This window comes from Mustela lutreola, chromosome 5 (genome assembly GCF_030435805.1).
Source record: "Mustela lutreola isolate mMusLut2 chromosome 5, mMusLut2.pri, whole genome shotgun sequence".
Classification (NCBI taxonomy): Eukaryota; Metazoa; Chordata; class Mammalia; order Carnivora; family Mustelidae; genus Mustela; species Mustela lutreola.
In genome coordinates, this window is record NC_081294.1 from 63,682,156 (window position 1) to 63,703,857 (window position 21,702).

The 21,702-nt window shown below is 47.7% G+C and overlaps 1 protein-coding gene across 1 annotated transcript; it reads left to right on the forward strand.

Moving 5' to 3' along the window:
• The first annotated feature begins 1,579 nt into the window (after positions 1-1,579).
• On the forward strand, positions 1,580-7,692 carry MSX2 (msh homeobox 2). The gene is made up of 2 exons (XM_059174336.1): positions 1,580-2,047; positions 5,958-7,692. Exons 1-2 carry the CDS (start codon positions 1,669-1,671, stop codon positions 6,380-6,382), a joined length of 804 nt encoding a protein of 267 aa, XP_059030319.1. The 5' UTR covers positions 1,580-1,668; the 3' UTR covers positions 6,383-7,692.
• The last annotated feature ends 14,010 nt before the right edge of the window (positions 7,693-21,702 follow it).

A 21,702-nucleotide genomic window follows, 5' to 3' on the forward strand; every position in this document is an offset into this window, starting at 1 on the left:
GAGAGACCCAGAGGTTTTAGAAGACAGTGGTTAGAACTTCTTCACTTTTTAACTTTTTCAGAACCATTTCTAATCAAACTGAATTAATGGGGCAGTACAGACTGTTTTTACCCCCTAAGATTCAGATCATGCCTATTCAGGGTATCCTCAAGCCACAGAGTTTCACTCCATGCAGGAGTTTACGGTGAAGGAAAGAGTGCATCATCATGATCAGTCTGGGGGTCAAGTTTCTAAGACTCTTGAACTGGGAGGTAGCCTCCAAGCCTTTATCATTTTAGTAATTAAAAACAATGTGCCTTCCTTCCAAGGATCTGGGAACTGTTTAGTAAGCATCTGCTGTGTGCGAGGCTTCTATTTATCTCATCATTCCGGGTTAATCGTTGAGATATATGAAAGAGCAGAAGCAGCCTGGACAGGGTCACTTGAAGCACTTTGGTCTTGGCCTGGCGGCCTGCGGAGAGATCCAAGGCCTCTGCTCCCTCTCCCCTGTCCCTGGGCTGGTACAGTCATCACTAAGGCTTTGAGATGTAATTATCCAGGGTATAATTTGGGGTGGGGTGGGGATATATATGCCTTTTTTTTTTTTTTAACCAGGTGCAATGAATAAAAATGTGCTTCTCAAAAGTGTACACAGGCCTTGGGTGTGCAAACTCAGAACCCGGTATTTCTGAGATTTGCAAGAGGAAGGGAAGCACTAGGTATTACCGGCACCTTTTCCTTCCTCCTCCCCCTTGAAGGCAAACACTGGCACCCAAACACATGACAAACATAGGCTCAAACAAACGCAGGAACACACAATACACGTAGTCCTGAGAAAAAGGTCGGATCCGGGTATCGCCCAGAGAGGAGACTTAAGGGAAAGAAAACACGCGGGATGGTTTTTCTAAGAGCATGCTGGTTTTGTTTCGAGTGGAAGGGATGGGGGCCACTGCTTTAAATCTTCCAGTCGGAGCTTTGGAAGACCAGCCCCTCTTGACCACCTCTTGGGCTCTCTCCGTTTCTTCTTCTAGGGGTAATAGCTTTCCTTGTAGAAGTTTTGCCAGCGGCCAAATACTCTTATAAGCTTCATGGATGTGTTACTGCTTTTAGCAGGGATGCTGGCCCGTGTTTTCAGTGCTGACTCCTAAGTTGTAAAGTCAGTCCATTTTCCGCGTATAGTAGGAGCTTCACAAATGTTTTTTGCAACGTCAGTTGTAGATTATAAACGTGCTCTGGCGATGGGGGTTGGGGGAAGTGGGATGGGCGCGAGGTGCCTTTTTAAAAAGGGGTCAAAAGAGAGAAGAAATGGGACTCGGCGAACTTCCTCTTTAAATAATCGGCCTTAATTACGCCATGGACTTTTCAGTTTTGGCGTGATTATAACCCTTGAGGGATCGCCTAATAACAACTCTGCTGACTGCTCCTGTAATTAACTCCTAATTTATTTCAAACAGGAAAAAAAAAAAAAAAGGCCTCAGCCTCTTCCAGGAGAGCCAATCAGAGACGAGCGTCTGTGGCGTCAGCGCCAGAGCCGGCGCCGATTGGCTGAGCCGAGTCTCCCACTTCCCCTTGGAGGAAAGGCACGGCTCCGGGCGCGCCCCTCCCGTCTCCCCCCCAAAAAAGTTTGAGTCGCCGCTGCGGGGTTGCCAGCGGAGTTGCGCGCGGGGAGCTACGTAGGGCAGAGAAGTCATGGCTTCTCCGTCCAAAGGCAATGACCTGTTTTCGTCTGATGAGGAGGGCCCGGCGATGGTGGCTGGGCCGGGCCCGGGGCCCGGGGGAGCCGAGGGGGCCGCCGAGGAGCACCGCGTCAAGGTCTCCAGCCTGCCCTTCAGCGTGGAGGCGCTCATGTCGGACAAGAAGCCGCCCAAGGAGGCGTCCCCACTGCCAGCCGAAAGCGCCTCCGCCGGGGCCACCCTGCGGCCACTGCTGCTGCCCGGACACGGCGCCCGGGAAGCTCACAGCCCCGGGCCGCTGGTCAAGCCCTTCGAGACCGCTTCGGTCAAGTCGGAAAACTCAGAAGACGGAGCCGCGTGGATGCAGGAACCCGGCAGATACTCGCCGCCGCCAAGTGAGTGAGCGTCCGTGCCCGACAAGGGACAGGCGGGTCCGCGGATTTCTGGAGGGAGCTAGGGGGCCAGTATTCCAGGCCGGGGGGTACGGACACCCCTCTGCACTCTGCTCCCGGGAGAGCGAGCCGGCGATTCGTGGCTTGTTGTCCCCAGCGTTCCGCGAGCCGGCGGGAGCCAAGACACCCTCTGGGTCAGGTCCGCGCAGCGCGCGTTCGGGATCCCCTAGCCATGCAAAGTGTCCGACACAGTGGAGGATTCGCCGGTCTCCGAAGGGCGAAGCCCAGCAGGTTTGCCGGGTCGCTCGGTTACCCGCTTCTCTAGCCCTCAGCCCCGCGCTCCACCCACTTTGCTTATTTTTGTCTCGCCGTCCGGCGGGTTTCTGTCTGGAGAGTGAAGAGGGATCCACTTTTAATGAGCACTCGAATATACGCCATACAGAGTCGGAGGTGCCTTACCTCCTTTCAGAGTTCCCAGCCCAGCGAGATGGGCCCTCTTACAGATAAGACTAGATGAATTCTAACCCCCGGTATTGGGTAGAAATCATCATCTTCCCCGGGTCCCGCGGGTTTCCGAGTAGGATCCCATGAAGGGATGGCGGCAGAGACTGAGGCCGGGAGGAACTGTCTCTCTGTTGTCCTGGCAGCTAGCACCTTCGCCCAGAGCGGGTTAGGGTCAGAAGAGAGCGAGGGCTCCCTCGGCTCATAGTAATAATTAACAGCATTCCAACAGCGCTTGAGAGTTCACAAAATGATGCTCGTTAGTTCACCAGATCCTAATATCACTGGAATCCTCAAGTGTAGGGAGAAGCACAGGAGAAGTGGTTATTCCCAGACACCTGGACTTGAAAAGGACTGAACTTGCTTGACCCAGGTCACCAGCAATGGCTGAATTGGGCAAGGGGCCCTGGTGTCTAAGCTTGGCTCCTCTCTAGGATGTCCTGACCATCTTTGATCCCTGTCCCCAGAGAAACCAAGCAGAGGTCCCCACACCAGCACGCCGCTTCCTGCCAATGAAGCAGGATGGCATGCAGGCCCAGGAGAATTGATTCTCTTCCAGCTTTAGCACTTATTTTGGGGTCTGGGTCTTTGTGCAATTTGGAGAAGTCATTCCCTATAGCCCCTTTTATTTCTATTTCTATCTCCTGGCCTTTAAGATTTCTCTACCCCCACTGCACCTATAGAAAAGGTGAGAAAGAAGAGTCTGCCCAGGGACTTTTTCCAAAGCTGGGAGACCCACACACCTTCCTTCATTTCCTTGGGTCAGCCCTCAAGACTGAGATGCATAGTATTTGGTGAACAAAACAAGGCCATATACCCCAGGGGCAATGGCTGTCCCCTCAGGCATAGCTCTCCACCCTGTTAGAAACTCCAAAAGATTCAAAGGGTGTGGAGATTAAGGACTCAAAGAATTTAAACTCAAGTTTGCACAGTGCTTTATAGCACTTTTCACCGTATTATCTTATCTGATCTCTGTGTGGCAGCAGCTGGCCTCCTGGTAACAGACTAGGACATTTCAGAAGAGTTCAGAGGAATCAGCACACACTGAGTTTGGGCTTGACGAACAGCCCTCCCCCACCCCCCACCCCAGAACAAAAACAAAAACACCTTGGCAATATTTAATGATCACCTGTCTGGTGGTAGACAGGGCTCTGAGTATTCTAAAATATAGTACTCTGAACCACACAGCACAGTATTACCCATTTTATTGATGGTGAAATAGAGGCTCAGAAACTTAAAGGAACTTAATTTGTTGGACAAATACTGAGTGCACATGTGTTTCTAGGCCTGGGTCAGTATTTGTCCATGATGTGCCCATCAGCACATGAAGGATTCGTCTTTCAGGGAACGGTGTCCAGAGGTCAGAAATCCCCATTTCCCTAGGCCTTCGGGTTTTGGGATGGCAATTCCCCTCTTGCTCTGTAAACCACTCCCCTCCCCCCACAGTGAGGAGGAATTTGGGGAGGTGTTTGGGGGGCCCTGGGTTTGACATTCCATGATAAAAATCCAAGATTCTGGAGAAGGGATTTAGTTTTAAAACAAAGTGGTTCATTAGCTCTTTGGGCCTAGAAAGGGCAGCAGAAGCGGTGTGATTAGAATGGTGGGTCCAAGGAGCACCTAGCACCAGAGCCTGGGGCAGGAGGGAGTCACTGGTCTGGCCAGGTTTGTTATTTGGAGGAAGCTGTTTTGCTTTGTATAATCGCATCCATTCTTTGACTTAAAATGGTTGTGGGGGTGGGGGGGCGTGAGGAGTGTTGAGCGGAAGCCTCTTAGCTTTATGGCTTTGATATTTTGGGTAATCTCTGTAGCCTGGGTTTCCTAGTTCACATGTACCCTCTAGGAGCAGCCGGGATGACCGTTTAGGGCACAGAGTTCCTGCAAACAGCGAGCAGGATCCAGGATAGACACTAGGAGCTTGGTCTGTGCCTTGAAACAGCGCGCTAGGTCTGGTTAGTGAAGGGTGGAAGCAGATCTCCGGGAGTCATCAACAGACAGGGTTGTACTTTATGTGTAAATCAAGAAGTAGGTGCCCAAGCTCTCTGGCTTATTTAGGGATTAGCATATGCAAAAGTTTAGACTTCTGTGTACCCCATCCCTCTGTCAGGTTTCTGTTTTTGATCGTCTCCTAGAAGCTACTACCTCTTAACTTTTTAGTCACTACAGTGATGGTTAATAATGTCACTAGGAGGAATCCCTTTTCTTGTTGGAAATGGAGGCTGGGTGGGACTTACTGTGTCACCCTCAAGTATGAAGTGTAAACTCTTTCTTGGGCCGTCGAAGTAACTAAACAAGAAATGCGACATTCTCCCCATGAGTACTGCGGAGTTACTATTGTGGCTGCTTTTGGAAAATTAGTGTAGCTCATAAAAGCCAAATGCAGAAAATTAATTGTTTAGCCTTCTATCCCACAGCTCTGCATTCCTGCCCCCGCCTCCCTTTGAGGAAAAGAAGCCCCCGAGTTAGTTGATGTTGTGGAATCAGAAGGATGCCCAGTCCTATGACTTCCTCTCACCAAATCCATTTCAAATACGGGGTCTGCATGCGGTTGGCGTACCTTTATTTTGCTTGTTATTCCCTCTTTCTAAATTCTGGTGACAAACTAATCATTTACACATTTGCTCTAAACCAGAGAATGGTTAGAGATGACTAAAATGTCATCACATGCTCTCAGCTCCAAGGCAGCTTGATTTCCCCTGACATTTACATTTATGAGCAAGCTGATTTTGTCCTCCTTCTTAGTAAACTTTATATTACAGAAGCACCCGGCCAAGAAACTTCTCCCACATCCAGATCTGTAAAATGATGTTCAGGTTTTAGAATCTGTAGACTGGATGGGATGACAGCTCTGCGGTTGTTTATTGCATGGGGCTGCTCCTGATCAGGAGATGCTATTAATGTACTACAGAATTTTATCTGCACGATTGTCCTTCATAAATATGCTGGCGCACTCCAGCTTTTCCTGACGTGGAGAGGGGACTGACCCAGTTTAATAAGACCCTTTTTTACTTCTCTTCTTACGGGCTTATCTCATCATCTTAGAGAAGCGAAGATTGTCAGGAACCCAGTTCCCCATTTGAAAGACCAGAGAACTTAAATGGGGTTTTGTTTCGCAGAGAATACTCCCAGCGCCCTTGAAGTCGGTTCATAGCTGTTCTAGTTCCATTATCCGTAAAGCTGTTGTTTCCCATATGGAAAGTTCCATACACTGTGAAATTTCCAAATATTTTGTAAAAAGACTCCATTTCTTAAATAAAGCCATTTAGCCATTTAAATATGCTCCTCCCGTCCCCCCCCCCCACCTCCCATATGGATTTGACTGGAAGTCCCTTTTTGAAAGCTGAAGAGGGAGGTCCTTGCTGGCATACCTGGGAGAAAGCCACTTTTGCTAATTCCCTCCCTCTCTGTTCTCTAGGACACATGAGCCCCACCACCTGCACCCTGCGCAAGCACAAGACCAACCGGAAGCCGCGGACGCCCTTTACCACGTCCCAGCTCCTCGCTCTGGAGCGCAAGTTCCGCCAGAAACAGTACCTCTCCATTGCAGAGCGGGCAGAGTTCTCCAGCTCTCTGAACCTCACAGAGACCCAGGTCAAAATCTGGTTCCAGAACCGAAGGGCCAAGGCGAAAAGACTGCAGGAGGCCGAACTAGAAAAGCTGAAAATGGCTGCAAAACCTATGCTGCCCTCTGGCTTCAGCCTCCCTTTCCCCATCAACTCGCCCCTGCAAGCAGCATCCATATACGGAGCCTCCTACCCTTTCCATAGACCCGTGCTCCCCATCCCACCCGTCGGACTCTATGCGACTCCAGTTGGATATGGCATGTACCATCTATCCTAAGGAACACCAGCTCCATAGACTCCATGATGGATGTTTGTTTAAGTGGGCCCCCCCCCCCCAATGGCAGTACCAAGCCCTTAGGCCTGCTCTGCAAACCTTGCATGCATGCTCCACCCTAAGAGGCCTAAGAACTATGGCCACAGCCTTAGTTCGAATTTGTTGTTTAGGCTGAGGCACCAAGCCCCATTTTCTTGGTGTGATCTTCTACATGCCCCCTTCTCCTTCCACAAAGATTGGCTCTGGTGGTTTTTATATATAAATATATATATAATAAAATATAATGACATTTTTATACAGCAGCCATAAAAATGCAGATTATTTTGAAAGGCAAAATTTATATTATGCACATATGTATACTTTTTCTACCTATCACTTTCCTAAAAGAGACTGCATAAGTCCAGTTGTTTTTTTCTTATAGGAGAGACCAATAATTTGCAAAAATTGCTGACATTTGGTGATTTTGATGTGATGATTGCCTTTTGCTTATGGAAAACAAAGGTTAGAATTAGACAGGATGCATAGGAAGTAGAGATGGAGAGATTCTTCAAAATGACCAGGACACATCGTGTTTTTTGCATTTTTACATGCATTAAAAAACTCATTAGGTACTACCCTCTGTGGCCCTATATTTTTCCTTCTGTCCACATTGTTACAGATTGTTAAAGTTTTAAATTTTTTTTTTGTAAGATCAATAAAAGGGGGGATGAGAAGAATCCTGAGAATGCCTTGAGGGTAAGGTGGGACCTGGAAGTACTTCCTAATTCCTCTCAAGGCTGTTGCTTAACTCCATTTCAGATAATTGGAGAGTGAAAAGTTTAAAGCAAGCCTGGGGAATTGATGGTTTCTGTGAAATACTAGGTACAAGTCAGTCCTCACACACTGCAAAGGTGATGGTGGGGGCGGGGAGTGTAGTTAATTCTCTGCTTAAAAAAATAAATACATTGTAACCATTACCTATATGCTAAATATTCTTAAACAATGAATAGATCCAGAAAGAAAAAAAAAATCATGCTTTCTCTGTGTGTGTACCTATTGTATGTGCTAAACTTATTAGAAAAATTTATATACTTTTTAACATGTTGGGGGCAGAGGGTAAAGCCATGTTTTGACTTGCTAAAAATGGTGTTGTCAAACAGCCCATTTAGCTCCCTGGTATTTCATCTTTCTTTCCATCTCCCCCCACCCCCCACCACCCAGTATACTTTTATCCCTTTGAAAGGGTGCCTTGTATAATTTTATATATTTTATTGAAGAGTTATTTCTTATCTCTTATTCTGAATTAAATTAAACATTTGTTTTATTGCAGTAAAGTTTGTCCAAAGACAGTTATTTTAAAGGGGGCTCTCTGTTCCTAGCTGGATTCAGTTAAAACAACAACAAACAAACAAAAAAACCCACCAAGACTGGGGGAGGGGGCCAGTGGTTTTTATTATGATATTAGTGTGAATCAATTAAGATTTGTGCGCAGATTCAGCCTGGGATGGGGGAGTGGATTGAAAATAGCCAACGAAATACTTTGAAACATTTCCTCTGGCAGTTTGTGTTACTCATGGAAAAGTGGAATTGCTATTCCTTTTTCAAACTCTGGTGAAAGATGAGCTTAGAAGAAGTGGAGGGGCTGAGGGATCCGGCAGGTTTGTAGATGATCAAGGGAAAATCTTGAACTTGAAATCTCCCGGTTAACCATAACAGCAACAGATTTAAAACTGGGGGAAAGGGACCTATAGCTCTTTGCAAATGGATATTGTAACTAAAAGCATTCCCTGGGTTGGGGGGGTGGGGGTGGATGCCTGCTGCCCTTTCAGGAGTGTGTCAAATCGCATTCCGTTTACCATTCCTAACTCCTTCCAAGGAGATGGACCCCGAACAAATGCTCTTTTCGGTTTGAAGGGGGAAGGTGGTTCATTGAAGTCCCGTTTGCTTTGCAGCTTTCCTTTCCACTGGGTACAGAACAGGGTCAGACTTCAGTTTTGAGACATAACCATTAGAAAGAAAAAAAAAATCGGCAATGGGTGGGGGAGGCTAAGATGGATCTTAAATTCCGCTTTTTATTGCACAAATAAATCATAAATGGCTACTGATGATGATACCTTTGGAAGGTCTGTTTTCCGATGAGAAGCCCCGGTGACCCCGGGAACGCGGGCAGAAGGGAATGGAGAACTTGCTGCGGAGGCTGAGCGGTGGGGAGCTCAGGGGCTCACTAGCACCGGACATCTACCGAGGACTGGCGCTTTCGTCTCACGTTCTCACTGCGCTGACACCCATTTTGGAGGTGGGTGCCAGAAACTCCATTTCCCGGTCGGGTGAAAGCTCCCAGGCGTCAGGCAAGGAGTCTCAGATGTCCCAGCTCGACTGTGAGCGAGATCGAAGCGCAGGGACTTGCTCCGAAGCTGGGGGCCATTTTTTGTTGCTCCACCAATGCACTCGCGAGCTGAGCCCCAGGAGTGTCCCGAACCTCCCCAGTTTTCGCCTTTGCCATCCCGCTGGGCTTCCCTAGCCCCCAACTCCTAATTCCAGTCCGGAATCCAGCCATTCTCATTTATGGGATGCGTTTTCCAAAGGCCAAAGCCCTTCCTGGTTTCGTCATCAGCCACCAAGTTGGGTCCCTAATTACCCCGTCCACCGAGCTTCCTTCCCGGCGCCTCTGGACCCCGCAGCCTCGGGCGATCTCAGCCCGGATGGGGGATCGGGAGACTCCAGCTCCGGGTTAAGCTTGCCCCGTGAGGAGGGCTTCGCAAACCAGGGTGCGACTGGGAGAATAGGGGCTGTGACCTGCGTGGCCAATGGGGTGGATTGTAAACGGTCTGGGCGACTGTGCATTACCCCAATCACCTCAAATCCCAAAGGAAAAATGAGTCCTGGAGAGAGAGAGAGAGAGAGAGAGAGAAGTGCCTCGGGCTCAAGCATGCACACCCTGGGCGCTACTAGGTAGATGGGGTGACCCAAGTGAGAATGAGGCCAGATGAGGCCAGATTGTCAGGACTTAGACCACAGCCACAGGTCCCGGGGCCCCCGCTGCGGTGGGCCTGGCTTTGGTGCTCCCTCCAAGACTTCTGCCCGGCTTTTGAGTCGGCGTTGCCAGAGTCCCCACCTTACTCGGGCTTGGTGTGTGCCGGGCGTTACAGAAGTTCCAGAGACTGGACCAAACAACCTGGGGCGGTGGGAAGACCGGGACTCACCCAGGAACCTCCCAGTCATGCCTGCAGAATGAAAGCCCAAGATGCCAGCGGGCTGCTGACCTTGGACATCCTCGCCCAGGTGGCCAGTAGCCTGGCACACCCATCTGCGCATCTTCCCATATGTTCAAGGCTTTCCACCAAACTTTTCTAGGAAGACAGCACTGCTTTAGGGACAGAGGGGAAGAAAGGAGAAGAAATCACATTTCTTTGAGCTCCTGCTCAGTGTGGCCAGAAGTAGGCATTTTCTCGAAAGTCTCATTTAATCCTTGCACACGCCTGGGGGAGATGTCATTGATGCCATCTTATAGTCCCGGAAACTGAGTCTCAGAGAAGTTGCTCAGGAGGGTCACAGAGCCAGTAAGGGGCAACAGCAGAATTCAGGCCTAAGCGGGAGCCTGGTGGCGGGCATGAGGGCTGGCAAACCCTGGGGGAGCTGTCTTAGATGTGATGTAGGGGTCTCTAGAGCTCCCCAGATTCCCAAACCCTGAGAGCTCATCTCTGCAGCATCTCTCTGCATCCCCTTCCCCACCTTACTTGGGCAAAGTGGAGGGGGGAGCCTTGCCACTGAGTGCCTGCTTCTCCATCACTGGGGACCTGGGTCCCAGCCTCACCCCGCTCCCCCACAGCAGCCCTGCGGAGACAGCGCCTGGGCAGGGCCCGCGGGAGGTAGGCAGCAAAGGACCGGCTGGCTGAGAGCAGGCACTGGTAAAACGTCTGCCTGACCTGACTGAAAAGAGGATCCTTGCCTTTGAGCAGAACCTTGTCTGACCGAATGAAAACTCCCACGGCCATTCTTCCCTATAAAAGCCGCTCATTTGCCACGGGTTGGAGAGCCATTCCCCCACCCCCACTCCCTCTCTGCTGCTGGGTTTGGAATAAACATAAACCCCATTTATAAAAGAACCCACGTCACACACACACACACACACACACACACCCCCTCTCCGAAAGCACAGGGCCCAGTTGGTGAAGTTGATTGTGCCTGTGTCCTCCTCCAGTGTAAGAAAAACAAAACAAAACAAAACAAAACATTTCCAGATTGGTGATGCTGTAGGCCTCTTTAATGAAATTGGTCAGAGAGTGGTGAAGAAAAGTCTGCTGTCAACTCCTGGACCCCTCTACCCCTCTCCCACCCCCAACTTCCCAGCCGCCCCCTCCTCCCCTCCTCCTTGCTAGAAACTAAATAAAAAGCAGTTAAAATTACTTTCCAAAATAGCCCGCTTCAAAGCGGAACAGAGGACCAGGCTTCGGGAATCCTGAGTCCCTGCCTTGATAAGGTTCGTAATAATCAAATCCAAACTCCATCCACCTCCCCTGACTCTTTCCAACCTCCTCCGGACCCCTCTGCATTTGTTGATGAAAACACTTTGATGTCCTGAGTCCTCCAAACAATTATTATTATAATTTTAAACAACCTGGTATTTTCCATTACTAACGGCTCGAGCTTTGAAGTTACACCTCATAATTTCCTAAATTAAATAAATCATTTTAAGTTTGCACTGGGAGGCTTTTAATAGCAGAGAAAGGAATATCATTATCTTATTGAGACCCAATTGTGGTGGCTCCAGCATGGCTGTAGCTAGGGGCAAAGTAGGCTCACTCTAACAGACATACTTTATTAACCTCCCATAACTCTTGAAAGAACATTTTTATATTTTCTTTGATTTCCCCCCTCCCTCTCTTGTTTTAAAGCTGTCCCAACCTTTAATTAGTGCCTAATATGAAAAGCATTATTTTTTTAATGCTATGTAATTTACCAGCGGCAACAGGCCAACTTAACAATTGTTTATTAGACTTGGTTTTTCACACAGGGCAAAGAATGCCGCTCCAAACCCAACTTTTCATGGGTGGTTGCACTAATTAATACAGTGTCTGAGGCTCCTAGGGGGTTTTTTAATATTGAAGCCTATGGGGGCGGAAGGGGGTTTTAGAAGTCCAGCTCCTGCCGACGACGTTCTCGCTCTGATTTCTTTCATGCTGTTTTGATCCTGTCTGTGGAGTCAGCACAGACAGAAACTGCTCCCTGGCCCGGGAGACTCCAGGGATCCCAAGACAACGGGCCGGAACCTCAGAACCTCCACTTGCGATTTATGGCTTGTGGGGTCCAGGCTTGGGGTGCAGGCAGCCCACCAATCACTCTGGGCTTGGGGTGGGGACCCCCTCATTCAGCCTGGAGGGAGAAAGAGCTGGCCTGGGCTTGGGTTGGGCGGGAGTTAGGCTGATGGGGGCAAATGCCAGGGCCTGGCTCTGGGCACAGAACTGGCTGAGATGGAGGCAGGGCTGGGACCGAACGGGTAAAGCTGGGGAGGGACCCAGGCCAGCGCGGCCTCCCCTTCCCTTCTCACTTCTTTCCTCCTCTGTTTCCCCATTGTTTCTCTCTCCTTCCCCACCTCATCTTTGGCTTCTTCCCTCCCCCTTTATCTCCTCTTTCTTGTCCTTTTGGGCTGTCTCCTTTGTTTCCCTGTCCCTACCCTTCATTCTTTTTCATGTTTGTTCCACTTTACATCTTCAGCTTTTTTCTTGTTCTCTACTTTCTCACCATCTATGCAATTCCTTCTAGCACTCCCATTCTCAACTTTCTCTTTTACCCCCCCCCCCTTCCTCCCTCTTCTTTTCCTGCCGCTTTGCTCCCCCATTGCCTCTCTCAAGATCTTTACTTTTTCGATTTATTCTCATCCCCACTCTCACCTATTTCTCCCCTTCTGCTTCTCTGTTGCCTTTCTTTCTACCCCCGGGTCCAGCGATTTCGTGCAGGATTCCCGGAGTCTGGCCAGGGCGGGTCTGGCCTGGCCTCTCTGAGCGCGCGGGGGCCCTCGAGCAGGGGGCTCCTCGACACCAAGTCCCTTCCGCGCCCTTCACTCCCCTGCTGCACCTGGCCAGCGAGCAAGGGAGAGACCCCTGGGCGGGAGGAGGGCGCGTCACCCGTTTTGTCCCTGGAACAGTGGTCGTCGCGGGCGAGAAGGGCAGCGCCGGGCGGAGAAGGGCCGGGTCCCCGCGCTCGGCCCCTCTGCCCCGCCCGCCGCCGGCCGCCCGTTTGATGTCGCGGGCCCGGCAGGAATGCGGCCGGGTTATCAATCACCCAGCTGGATCCCGAAGGTCTCGGCCTAATCACATTTAATTGCTCGTGGAGGCCCACTCTCGCCCCGGGCCGGCCGCCGCGCTCAATTACTCCCCAAATACCTGCCATCAATAAATGCGCGCTGACAGCGGCCCGGCCCGCTCCGCTGGCCCAGGAGACCTCAGCCCGCCAGGCGCCCGCATATCCCCACCCCCGCACCCCATCCCCCATCATTAAACTTACACCTCGACGCAGGAGGAGCAAGCCAAGCAGATAACAGACCCCTCTTACTGAGCGCTTCCCAAGTGCGGGACACGGGTGCCCAGCGAATTACACGCATCAGCTCGGTGGAGTCTCGGCACCGTCCCGAGATGGAGTCACCATCTCCATCTGAGCTGAAGGAACGTAGGTTCTTTCATTAACGTGCCCGAGGTGGCATAGGTAAGCAGGGCCCCACGGGGACTAGACCTACCGACCCAGCAATTCCGCCGGCCATGAGCGAAAGCACGAGGCAATAGTGCCTCCCAGAGGCCGGAGATTTACCTGGGGCCCTGAGCTAAGGTGTGTCCGCAGGCACCTCTAGCCAGGTGCTTCCTAAGGAATCTTATTTACATCTCCCTACAACTTTGTGAAGGATCCCCATTTTCTTGTCAACATTTCCTAGGTGAGGACACCGGGGCCTGACCCCCATGTGAGCTTGAAGGGAGTTTGTCCTGTAACTGAGGCCCTGACATGCCTTCTGCCTGAATGCCATCCCTCACTCCCATTTTCTCTCCAGAAACCTTGAAATTCAAGACCCATTTCCCATTTCCATAGAGCAGGACTGTACACCTCTGACAGCAGAGTGCCCAGAAAGGGGATACCATGATGCTGAGATCACTCAGCTGGTGAGCTCTGAGTTCCTAAATCCATGTCAGTCTTAACCCTCTCCATGATACTGCTCTGCTGCTATCAAGAGCCTTTACTTAAAAAAAAAAAAAAAAAAAAGCACCTTGTGTTTATATTTTATGCAGTTTATCATTCATGGGGAAGCAATAACTACACATTTAAACAAAAATGAATAGGGGGCCACTGGTTTACCAAATGAGGCCAAATGGCCAGATTAGCTTAGGTCAGTTTGCAATAATGGTGATGTAAGATGCTCAGTGAAAAAAAGCAGGAATGAATATATATATATATACATATATATATGTATATATATATTTTACACACACACACATACACCTATATATGTCATGTTAAATATATACTATGTATTTCATCTAATCAAAGATACCATCAATTAAAATATGCATTTATATTTTGCTAAAAAGAAAACACTTGCCAACTATGATGTAATGTTTAATTACCCAGAATTTTATTTTGTACTTATTTTAATAGGTCTTATTATTAAGAGCTTTTCTAAATTAAAAAAAAAAAAAAATGAAAAGGACAAGAGTCATCCAAAGTCAATCTTTGACTTTCTTTATTCCCTTTATACCCTTCCTTGATCCGTTATTATATTTATAAAATATATTCCAGTGCCCAAAACACTCACATCCTCATCTGGCCCTCAAGGTAATAAATGAAATATTATTATCCCCATGTCTTAGAAGATAAGAAGGGCACCCAGAGAGGTAAAGTGACTTCCCTGAGATCACCCAGCAAAGAAGCAGAGCCAGGCTTGAAAATTCATTATGTAGTTTCCTCCCATCTGAGTAAAATTAAGTTCTCCGGGAACTAGAGATCTGTCTGGCTGTTTCCTTCCTTCCTTCCTTCCTTCCTTCCTTCCTTCCTTCCTTCTCTCTCTCCCCCTCTCCCTCTGTCTCAGTCTCATACTCTCTCTCTCTTGTTTTTTTGTGAACTCAAGAAAGTGTACAGGTCCCTGAAAGAGGTTTCTGGGTTGCAGGACCTGATATAAAAAGAGCTTTTAAAATAGCAAAGCTCTGCCTATTTATATTTCAATGCTGAGAATGCTTGATGATGGAAAAACTGACTTTGTAAAGAAATTGTATATAAGACGCTAAGTGCCTCCTGAAATCCCATCGCAGAAAATCACCTGAAAGGTGGTGGTGATGGATGAGGCACTTATTGATGTGAAATTGGCCAATTTAGGGAAAGTCTGAGGGCTGCAAAATGTTCATTTCTCCTCCCTCCCACCACATCAGCCATTCACCCTGTCTAGTCTTTCCAGTTGGATTTCTCTTTGTTGAGCAATGGGAACAGAGAAGAGCCAAGAAGACAACATAAAAAGTCCCAGGGGTGGGTGTGGGGAATAAGATCTCAGACTTGAGCATTCCAGGAAAGCAACTGGGCAGTGAAGTCATCCCTAACGGATGTGGGGTGGGGACAGGCCAACGCTCCTGCCGCGTCAGTGCCTGCCCCCTGTGCTGGCACAGGGCAGTATGACGGGGCCCTGCTTTTGGGACTGGACCTTCAGATCTAAGTGATTCCTAGGGTTAGGGCCATCTCTGCCCTTTGTACGTATCTCTAAGTCACAGCCATTTTGATGAGCAGAGAATAATAGGCAAATGCCAAGGAAATTAGGTCTCAGAAAGAAAGACACAATTAGAGAAGGCAGAAGATCTCCCAAGTCGGGGACTGATGAAAGCTGAGCAGCCTCAAATGTCTTTTTCAGGAGCAGTAATGCCCAGATTTCCCTTCACACATGATCTCTGGCTAAGTCTGGGGCTAGAAAGTGGAAATCATGTACTTTTCAGAACATCATAAAGAAAAGGAGTATGTGATGCGTCTCTGGGGTTCAAAACTGCAACATTGTTACTACACAAACTAAACCTTCTTTCTCCCTAAATCAGCAGAAAGTGAAGCATATTTTCCCCCAGGACTCAGGACACACCTGAACATTTATCCTATCGCACTTTCCTGAACTTCTCCAAACAGAATTACTCAGATTCACTACAGCTAAGAAGAAAAAGATGATGTTGTTCATCTCTTTGGATAATTCCTAGATTAAATGAGCACTCCTGTGTGCCAAGGCAAGATCAAGTCCTTTACCTAATTTCATTTTAATCCATATAGCAACACAGTAATGTGTCATCCCCATTTTGTAGATAAGGAAACTGAGACCCTGAGAGATTATGTTACTTGCCTGTGGTTTCACCATGGGTGAATGGCAGAGCTGGATTTGAATTGTTGAACTCCAAGGAACATGTTCTCAAAAGTCCTCTTTGCAGAGCGTTCACGGTTTCATCAAAAATTTTGGGTTTGTATCGCTTCCAGGAGCAGAAACCAGGGTGAAAGAGATTGTCCTGGGGCCCATTGTGTTCTGAATTGATTTAAAATAAGTTGCCAACGGAAGCCAAAGGACTTTTCAGGTTAATATCTTGAACTGGGGTCAAGTAACACTGAAGGATAATGCTGTCGAATCTCAAGGTAGAAGGGAGTGGTGTGAGGATATGGTATAAGAACTTCAGAGGGCAAGTGAATTGTCCCACGTTACATAGCAGCAGCTGTGTGGAGAGCAATATTGAAATAAACCAACAAAAAAAAAAAAAAAAAAGGAGGAAAAAAAGAGGAAGAGTTACATTTCTAGTTCAGCTCAGCAGATCTGAGCTCAAATGTGTCTTAGAAACTTTGATTTCTTAGCAACCTGAAACCCAGGTCTATGATACCTTAAATGTTTGTAGCCCACTAGGAGAGGCAGCCTGGATCAAGGACACCAGGATGGGAGGGGGATGGGTTTTGGTCCCCAATAATATCTATCTCTCACAGCCACTCCAAATTAAAAGCATGTGTGTATTATTTGATCTGATCAAATCATATTTTCCCAAGCTTAGAGAAAGTGTGAGTAAAAACATTTTTTTTTAAAAGAAGATTTTGCTATTTTTATTCATCTTGTAACATGCCATGCTGGTAAAAATAGCATTCTTGCTGGGCAACAACGTATGTCTCCAACCCCATCATACTCCCTTCTGATGCTCTGGTCCTGTCCTCCTTTAACTGAGATTTTGGCGCTTCCACCAAAGTTACCAACAAATGAGATAATCGAGTTACCTAGTTCAAGTCCAAATGAGCCACCAGTGGCTCTCTGGGTCTGGATTTAACTCCTGTAAACTGAGGCAGGAGTTAGCAGTGGGGGAACACAGGAAACCTATGAGGGAAAACGTTTGCGCACTGTCTGCCCTCAGCCCTCTATCTGGTGCTTGGAACAGGGTGTGGCCCAAGTAGGTACCCAGTAACCATTGTTGACTGAATAACAAACAACGTTGATTTTAAGAGGTGAACGTCTGACCAAAGGACCTAACAGTTCTGGCAACATTTGGGGGCTCTGGGTTGAACTGACGTTGAATGTTTCAGAAAATGTCACGAGTTCAAACTTTTAAATAGTTGGTTCAGTTCACAAGACAATAAAAAATGATTTTCATTTGCCAAGATGGGTCAGGTAGTGCTATCAAGGCAGTTATGAAAAATTCTGGATCGGTTCGAGGTCCCTGGTGACTAGTCACAGAAGAAAATTAAAGAAATTTTCATGACCCCGACTGGTATGTTAGCCAGACTCCACAGACTTGGTTCTACTTGTCCTTATATTTCATGGGCGAAAACACGTTTAAGACATTGCATTAAATGAAACCCTCCTGAGTTATAAAATTGTCTAAGTGGACGTAGGACACTTCTCTAGAGTTTGTTTAACAGTGTGGTCCAGAGGTTAATGAATGCACTCATTGATAGGAGTGCAGGGGGTGGGGTTCTGGCTCTGAATGGCAGGGAGTTTGGAAGGAGAGGAGAATCCCCAGAAAACTTTCTTCTATCGTCTTGAGAGTCTCAATGTTCTCTTCTGTAATATGGGACTTATGGTCTTTGCTTCCATAGTCTTTGGATGTGTTTTTCCAGAGGCCTAATGTAGGCATAATTAACTTTCTAGAGACCGTGAGACCAATGATAACATTTAAAGCAAAAAGCTTCTGGGAATCAGGTGGGAAATTAAAAAAAAAAAAATACTAGTTTTAGGGTTAAAAAGGTTCATCCCTTGGACAATGGAACTGTCTTCAACTGGAAGTCTGTTCAGGGCTCGGGAGACAATGACTTTCTCAAGGACATCATCATACAGCTCACAGAACCCAGATCTGGAGGTGCAGTAAGCCTTCGTGAAATTTATCTTGATTTTTGAGGTGATTGTGAAGAAACCTGACCTTTCACGTATTGCTAATTTGGAGATTGTAAAAATCTCCCCCAAGTTTGACAGTTGCCCTACACTTATCAGAGCCCAGATTTCTAAACTCCGGGCCAGAGTAAGGTCTCACATTACTGGGACTTCATCACTTTTTGCAAATATACTGCAAGCCATTTGCTGGTAGGTTATGAAATATGATCGTAAATTAAAACTAAATGGCTCACATAAAATAAATGGACAAAGAGCACTTTGTGACGTCAAGGGCTCTAGTTTGATTGTGTTGGTTCATGTATTTGGGTATTTAGAGGATTTCAAGAAGCTAGGTAACCCAGATAACCCCACTGCTCGAAATAGATGGTAGATGTGATGGTAGGCATACAGGACTCTGGCTGCGGGGCTTGGTACAGAGCCCCTTCGAAACGAACGAGTAAGCGCCACTTTATGATGAAAAGTTCTGTCACATACATTCTGTCTTTGAAGCAAAGAACATTCTGTGGAGGAGGAAAGAGGGGGTCGTATGTGTGGGGAGGGTCCCTAAGTCCTCAGAAGAATTGAGCCTTCTGCTGCAAACAGGAAATCCAAGCCAAAGGGCACCTGGTTTATTTTTCAAAGGAGTTAGGGGCTAAGTCAGTCCTACAGCTTGGGAGATGGGGGATAATGTATGAATATTCATGCAGCCTTTAGAGGCTGATCCTGGCAGGTGAGTGGCGGCTGTGGCCACTCACAGCAATTACATCCCTTCCAGTAAGATCAGCATCTTACGTGCCTGGTTAATTTACAGACTCCCCAGGCAAGGAGATCGGACAAAGTAGGAACACATACCTCCACATTCGGGGGCTGCCAACTGCTCTCTCAGGATTTCTTTTTAGTTTCACTATTTTAAAATTGAGAGGAATGGTACAGAAATCAGTGTTATTTACAATGAGTGCTTGTCATAGAAATTAGTTCTTTTCCTAACACGTAGTTCTTCCTCCCTCCCTCCAACCCCTTCCTTCCTTTAGTGGTAAAATACCCATAACATAAAATCTACCATTCTAACCATTAAGTGTACAATTCAACAGCATTAAGTACCTTCTCAGTGCTGGGCAACCATCACCACCAACCATCTCCAGAAATTTTTCTTCTTTCCAAACTGAAACTCTGTGCTCAATTGAACACTAACTCCCCACCCCCTGCCCCCCAGCCCCTGGGAACCACCTCTCTATTCTCTGTCTCTATGCCTTTGCCTACCCTACATACCTCATGGAAATGTAAACAGACACTATGTGTCCTTTTGTGTCTGGCTTATTTCACTAAGCATGTTTTCAAAATTCATTCCTGTTGTAGCATGTTGCAGAATTTTCTTCCTTTTTTTAAGGCCAAATGATAGTCCATTGTATGCGTACCACGTTCGGTTTGTCCATTCATCCGTCATTGGACATGTGGGTTGTTTTCACCTTTGGCTATCGTGGATAACGCTGTTATGAACATGACTACGTGAATCTGTGTGAGCTTCAGTTTTCCAATTTTTGCCTCCTTCACCTATTTCACACCCCCCCCCCAATTCCCTTTTAAAGTAGATGTTTCTGTAAGGATTTATGTCTGTCTCCTCCTCCAGGCTGCACCAGCCCTTGGGGTCTTGTCTTTAAGAAGCTCTAGTTTGGTGAGAAAAGAACCAAGGAGCTACAATTGCTGCCCAGAGGGGCTCGGTACAGTCATCGAGGAAAGCTTCAGAGCCATGGGAGTTGGCAGAAAGGAGAAACCAAGTCGCCAGGGCTGGTGCAGTGGCTTTGCGGAGAAGGTAAACTTCTAACCATGTCTTGAAGCATGAACGTCTCTTTCCAGGCAGAGGGAGGTGCGGAGGAAGAGCACAGACAGATGGAAGAGGGGGGAACAGAATTGTGCAGAAGGACAGAGGCCCAGGAGGAGCAAAGGGGCTTAACAAGTGTTCAGACTCTAGGTCAGACTCCTGGGTTCAAATCCTCACTCCACTAACTTTGGGCAGGGCACTTAACCTCTCTGGAACTTGATTTGTTTATATGTAACATGTGGAGGACCCCAGTATTTATCTTGGATGGTGTTGTGAGGATAGAATGAGACAACAGATATAAAATGCTACTCATGATGCTTGACCTGGAGATTGTCCTCAGGGCTTGGTGGTGAGCTTATACCTCATGGTAAGGATTCTGGTCCTTTCCCTGGGCACTGAGGAGCTGCCAAAGTTTTTCAAGCAGGTAATGACAAGGTGGGGTCTTAACTGCAGGGGTGGAGTGGGGTACTTCAAAAGGCTAACCTAGCTATCTTCCCCAGTGTTCTTTTGGAGAGTAGGGGGGATAAAACCAAACCTCTCAGTGTTGAAGCAGGTGGTCGTGACCCCTTTTGCTCATGAACGGTTGGGCAGAACTGTCATTTTAACAATTTATCTAGCACTGGTCATCCCTCATTGTCTCCTCCAAAACGTCACGCTGCCCACCAGAGCAATGGGCACATAGAAGCTCTAAACAAACATCACCAGGCTTCAAAGAATTCTACAGCCACACCTTTTGCCTTCAAGTCCTCTCTCCATCTTTTCTCAAAGTCATCTCACTCCTCTCCTTTGGCTTATGTCAAGGTGTCTCACCACAGTCTGAAGGATTCCGGGGTGGAAGTGATCGTGTGCCAGTGGAAAACCTAGAAACAAAATGCCTGCACCAGGAATCTCCAGGCCCTGGGCTTTCACAACCTCTGAAAGACAAGCAGCGGCTCCCCCACCAAAGACTTCCACTCTGTGCCTCGGCTTTAAAAGTCAGTCTCATGAAAGCCTTTCCAGCATGCATTTAAAATCATCCATCCAAAAGATAACTAAATCATGGCCATTCATTGCTCTCAGCCCATCACACTGCAGTGAAAACATGTATTTAACTGAGAAAACACTGAGCCTTCACTCTCTCCCTGGCCTCTGTCTCCTTTCTTCTCCCTTCCTTTGACGGCTCCAAATGTTATGATTCATCTCAGCACTGCCTAATGCAGCAGTGAATTACAAGCCCCAGAGATTTCCAAACCCGGAGGGGTCCGGGGAGAGGACGTCCCTCAGTTCATCCCGGGTATTCTCTCTCCGGCCAACTGTGTTTGTTCCTTGACTCCTTTTGATCATTGCTTATAACAGTAGCCAAGCAGAGGAAATTAAGCTTTTGTATTTAAACTAATCCATGACCCTGGATAATTTGTAAGAGACATCTATGAGAGGTTAAAAATGAACCTCCAACTGCTTGATGTGGAGATGTCCCAGACACACCATGGCTCCCTTGGTGGGATCATAGAATTTCAGTGTCGAATGAAAGGATGTCAGACCTCACGGTGTCCTTTGGGAACATCTGTCTAGTCCAACTCTCTTGGTTTGAAATAGGAGAAACTGAGGTCCAGAGAGGGGATAGGGACCTGCCTGGGGCTCGCGGAGTAAGTTAGTGGCTGAGTTAGAATTTACTGGAGGATTTGTGACCCCCTGTCCTAAGAGTGCTAGATAATTGAGGACAATGTGACCCTGTAGTTATCTGCTGTTAACCTATTAACCTGTTATCCTACGGTTACTGTCAGGTGAGCATTCCATCTGCCTGTCCTCAGAGTCCAACCTTCAGGCCAGCAGAAGCCCCAGCCCCCTACAGTAGAGTTTTCAATGGCCTTTTGAAGGGGTTAAAGTTCTAATGTCAGGATTAAGGTCTGAGGCTCTAGGGTCAGACTGTGTGTGCTCTCCGGGCCTTGGTCTCCTACGGTAGCCAGTAGAACTCCCCTCTCAGGTTGTTGTGAGCATTAAGTGAGTTCACTGTGGTAGAGTGCTCAAAATGGCGTCTAGCCCTAAGAAATACGAGCTGTTACTATTATTCCCACTTCTCCCACTCCCCATCTCTCTCATGCAGGACACCTAAGAAGGAGAGATAGTATGTACTTGAAAACGCCAGGACCTGTAGACCTCATTTCAGCTTCCTGCACTGGGTTGAGATGTCCTGACTGACGAAAA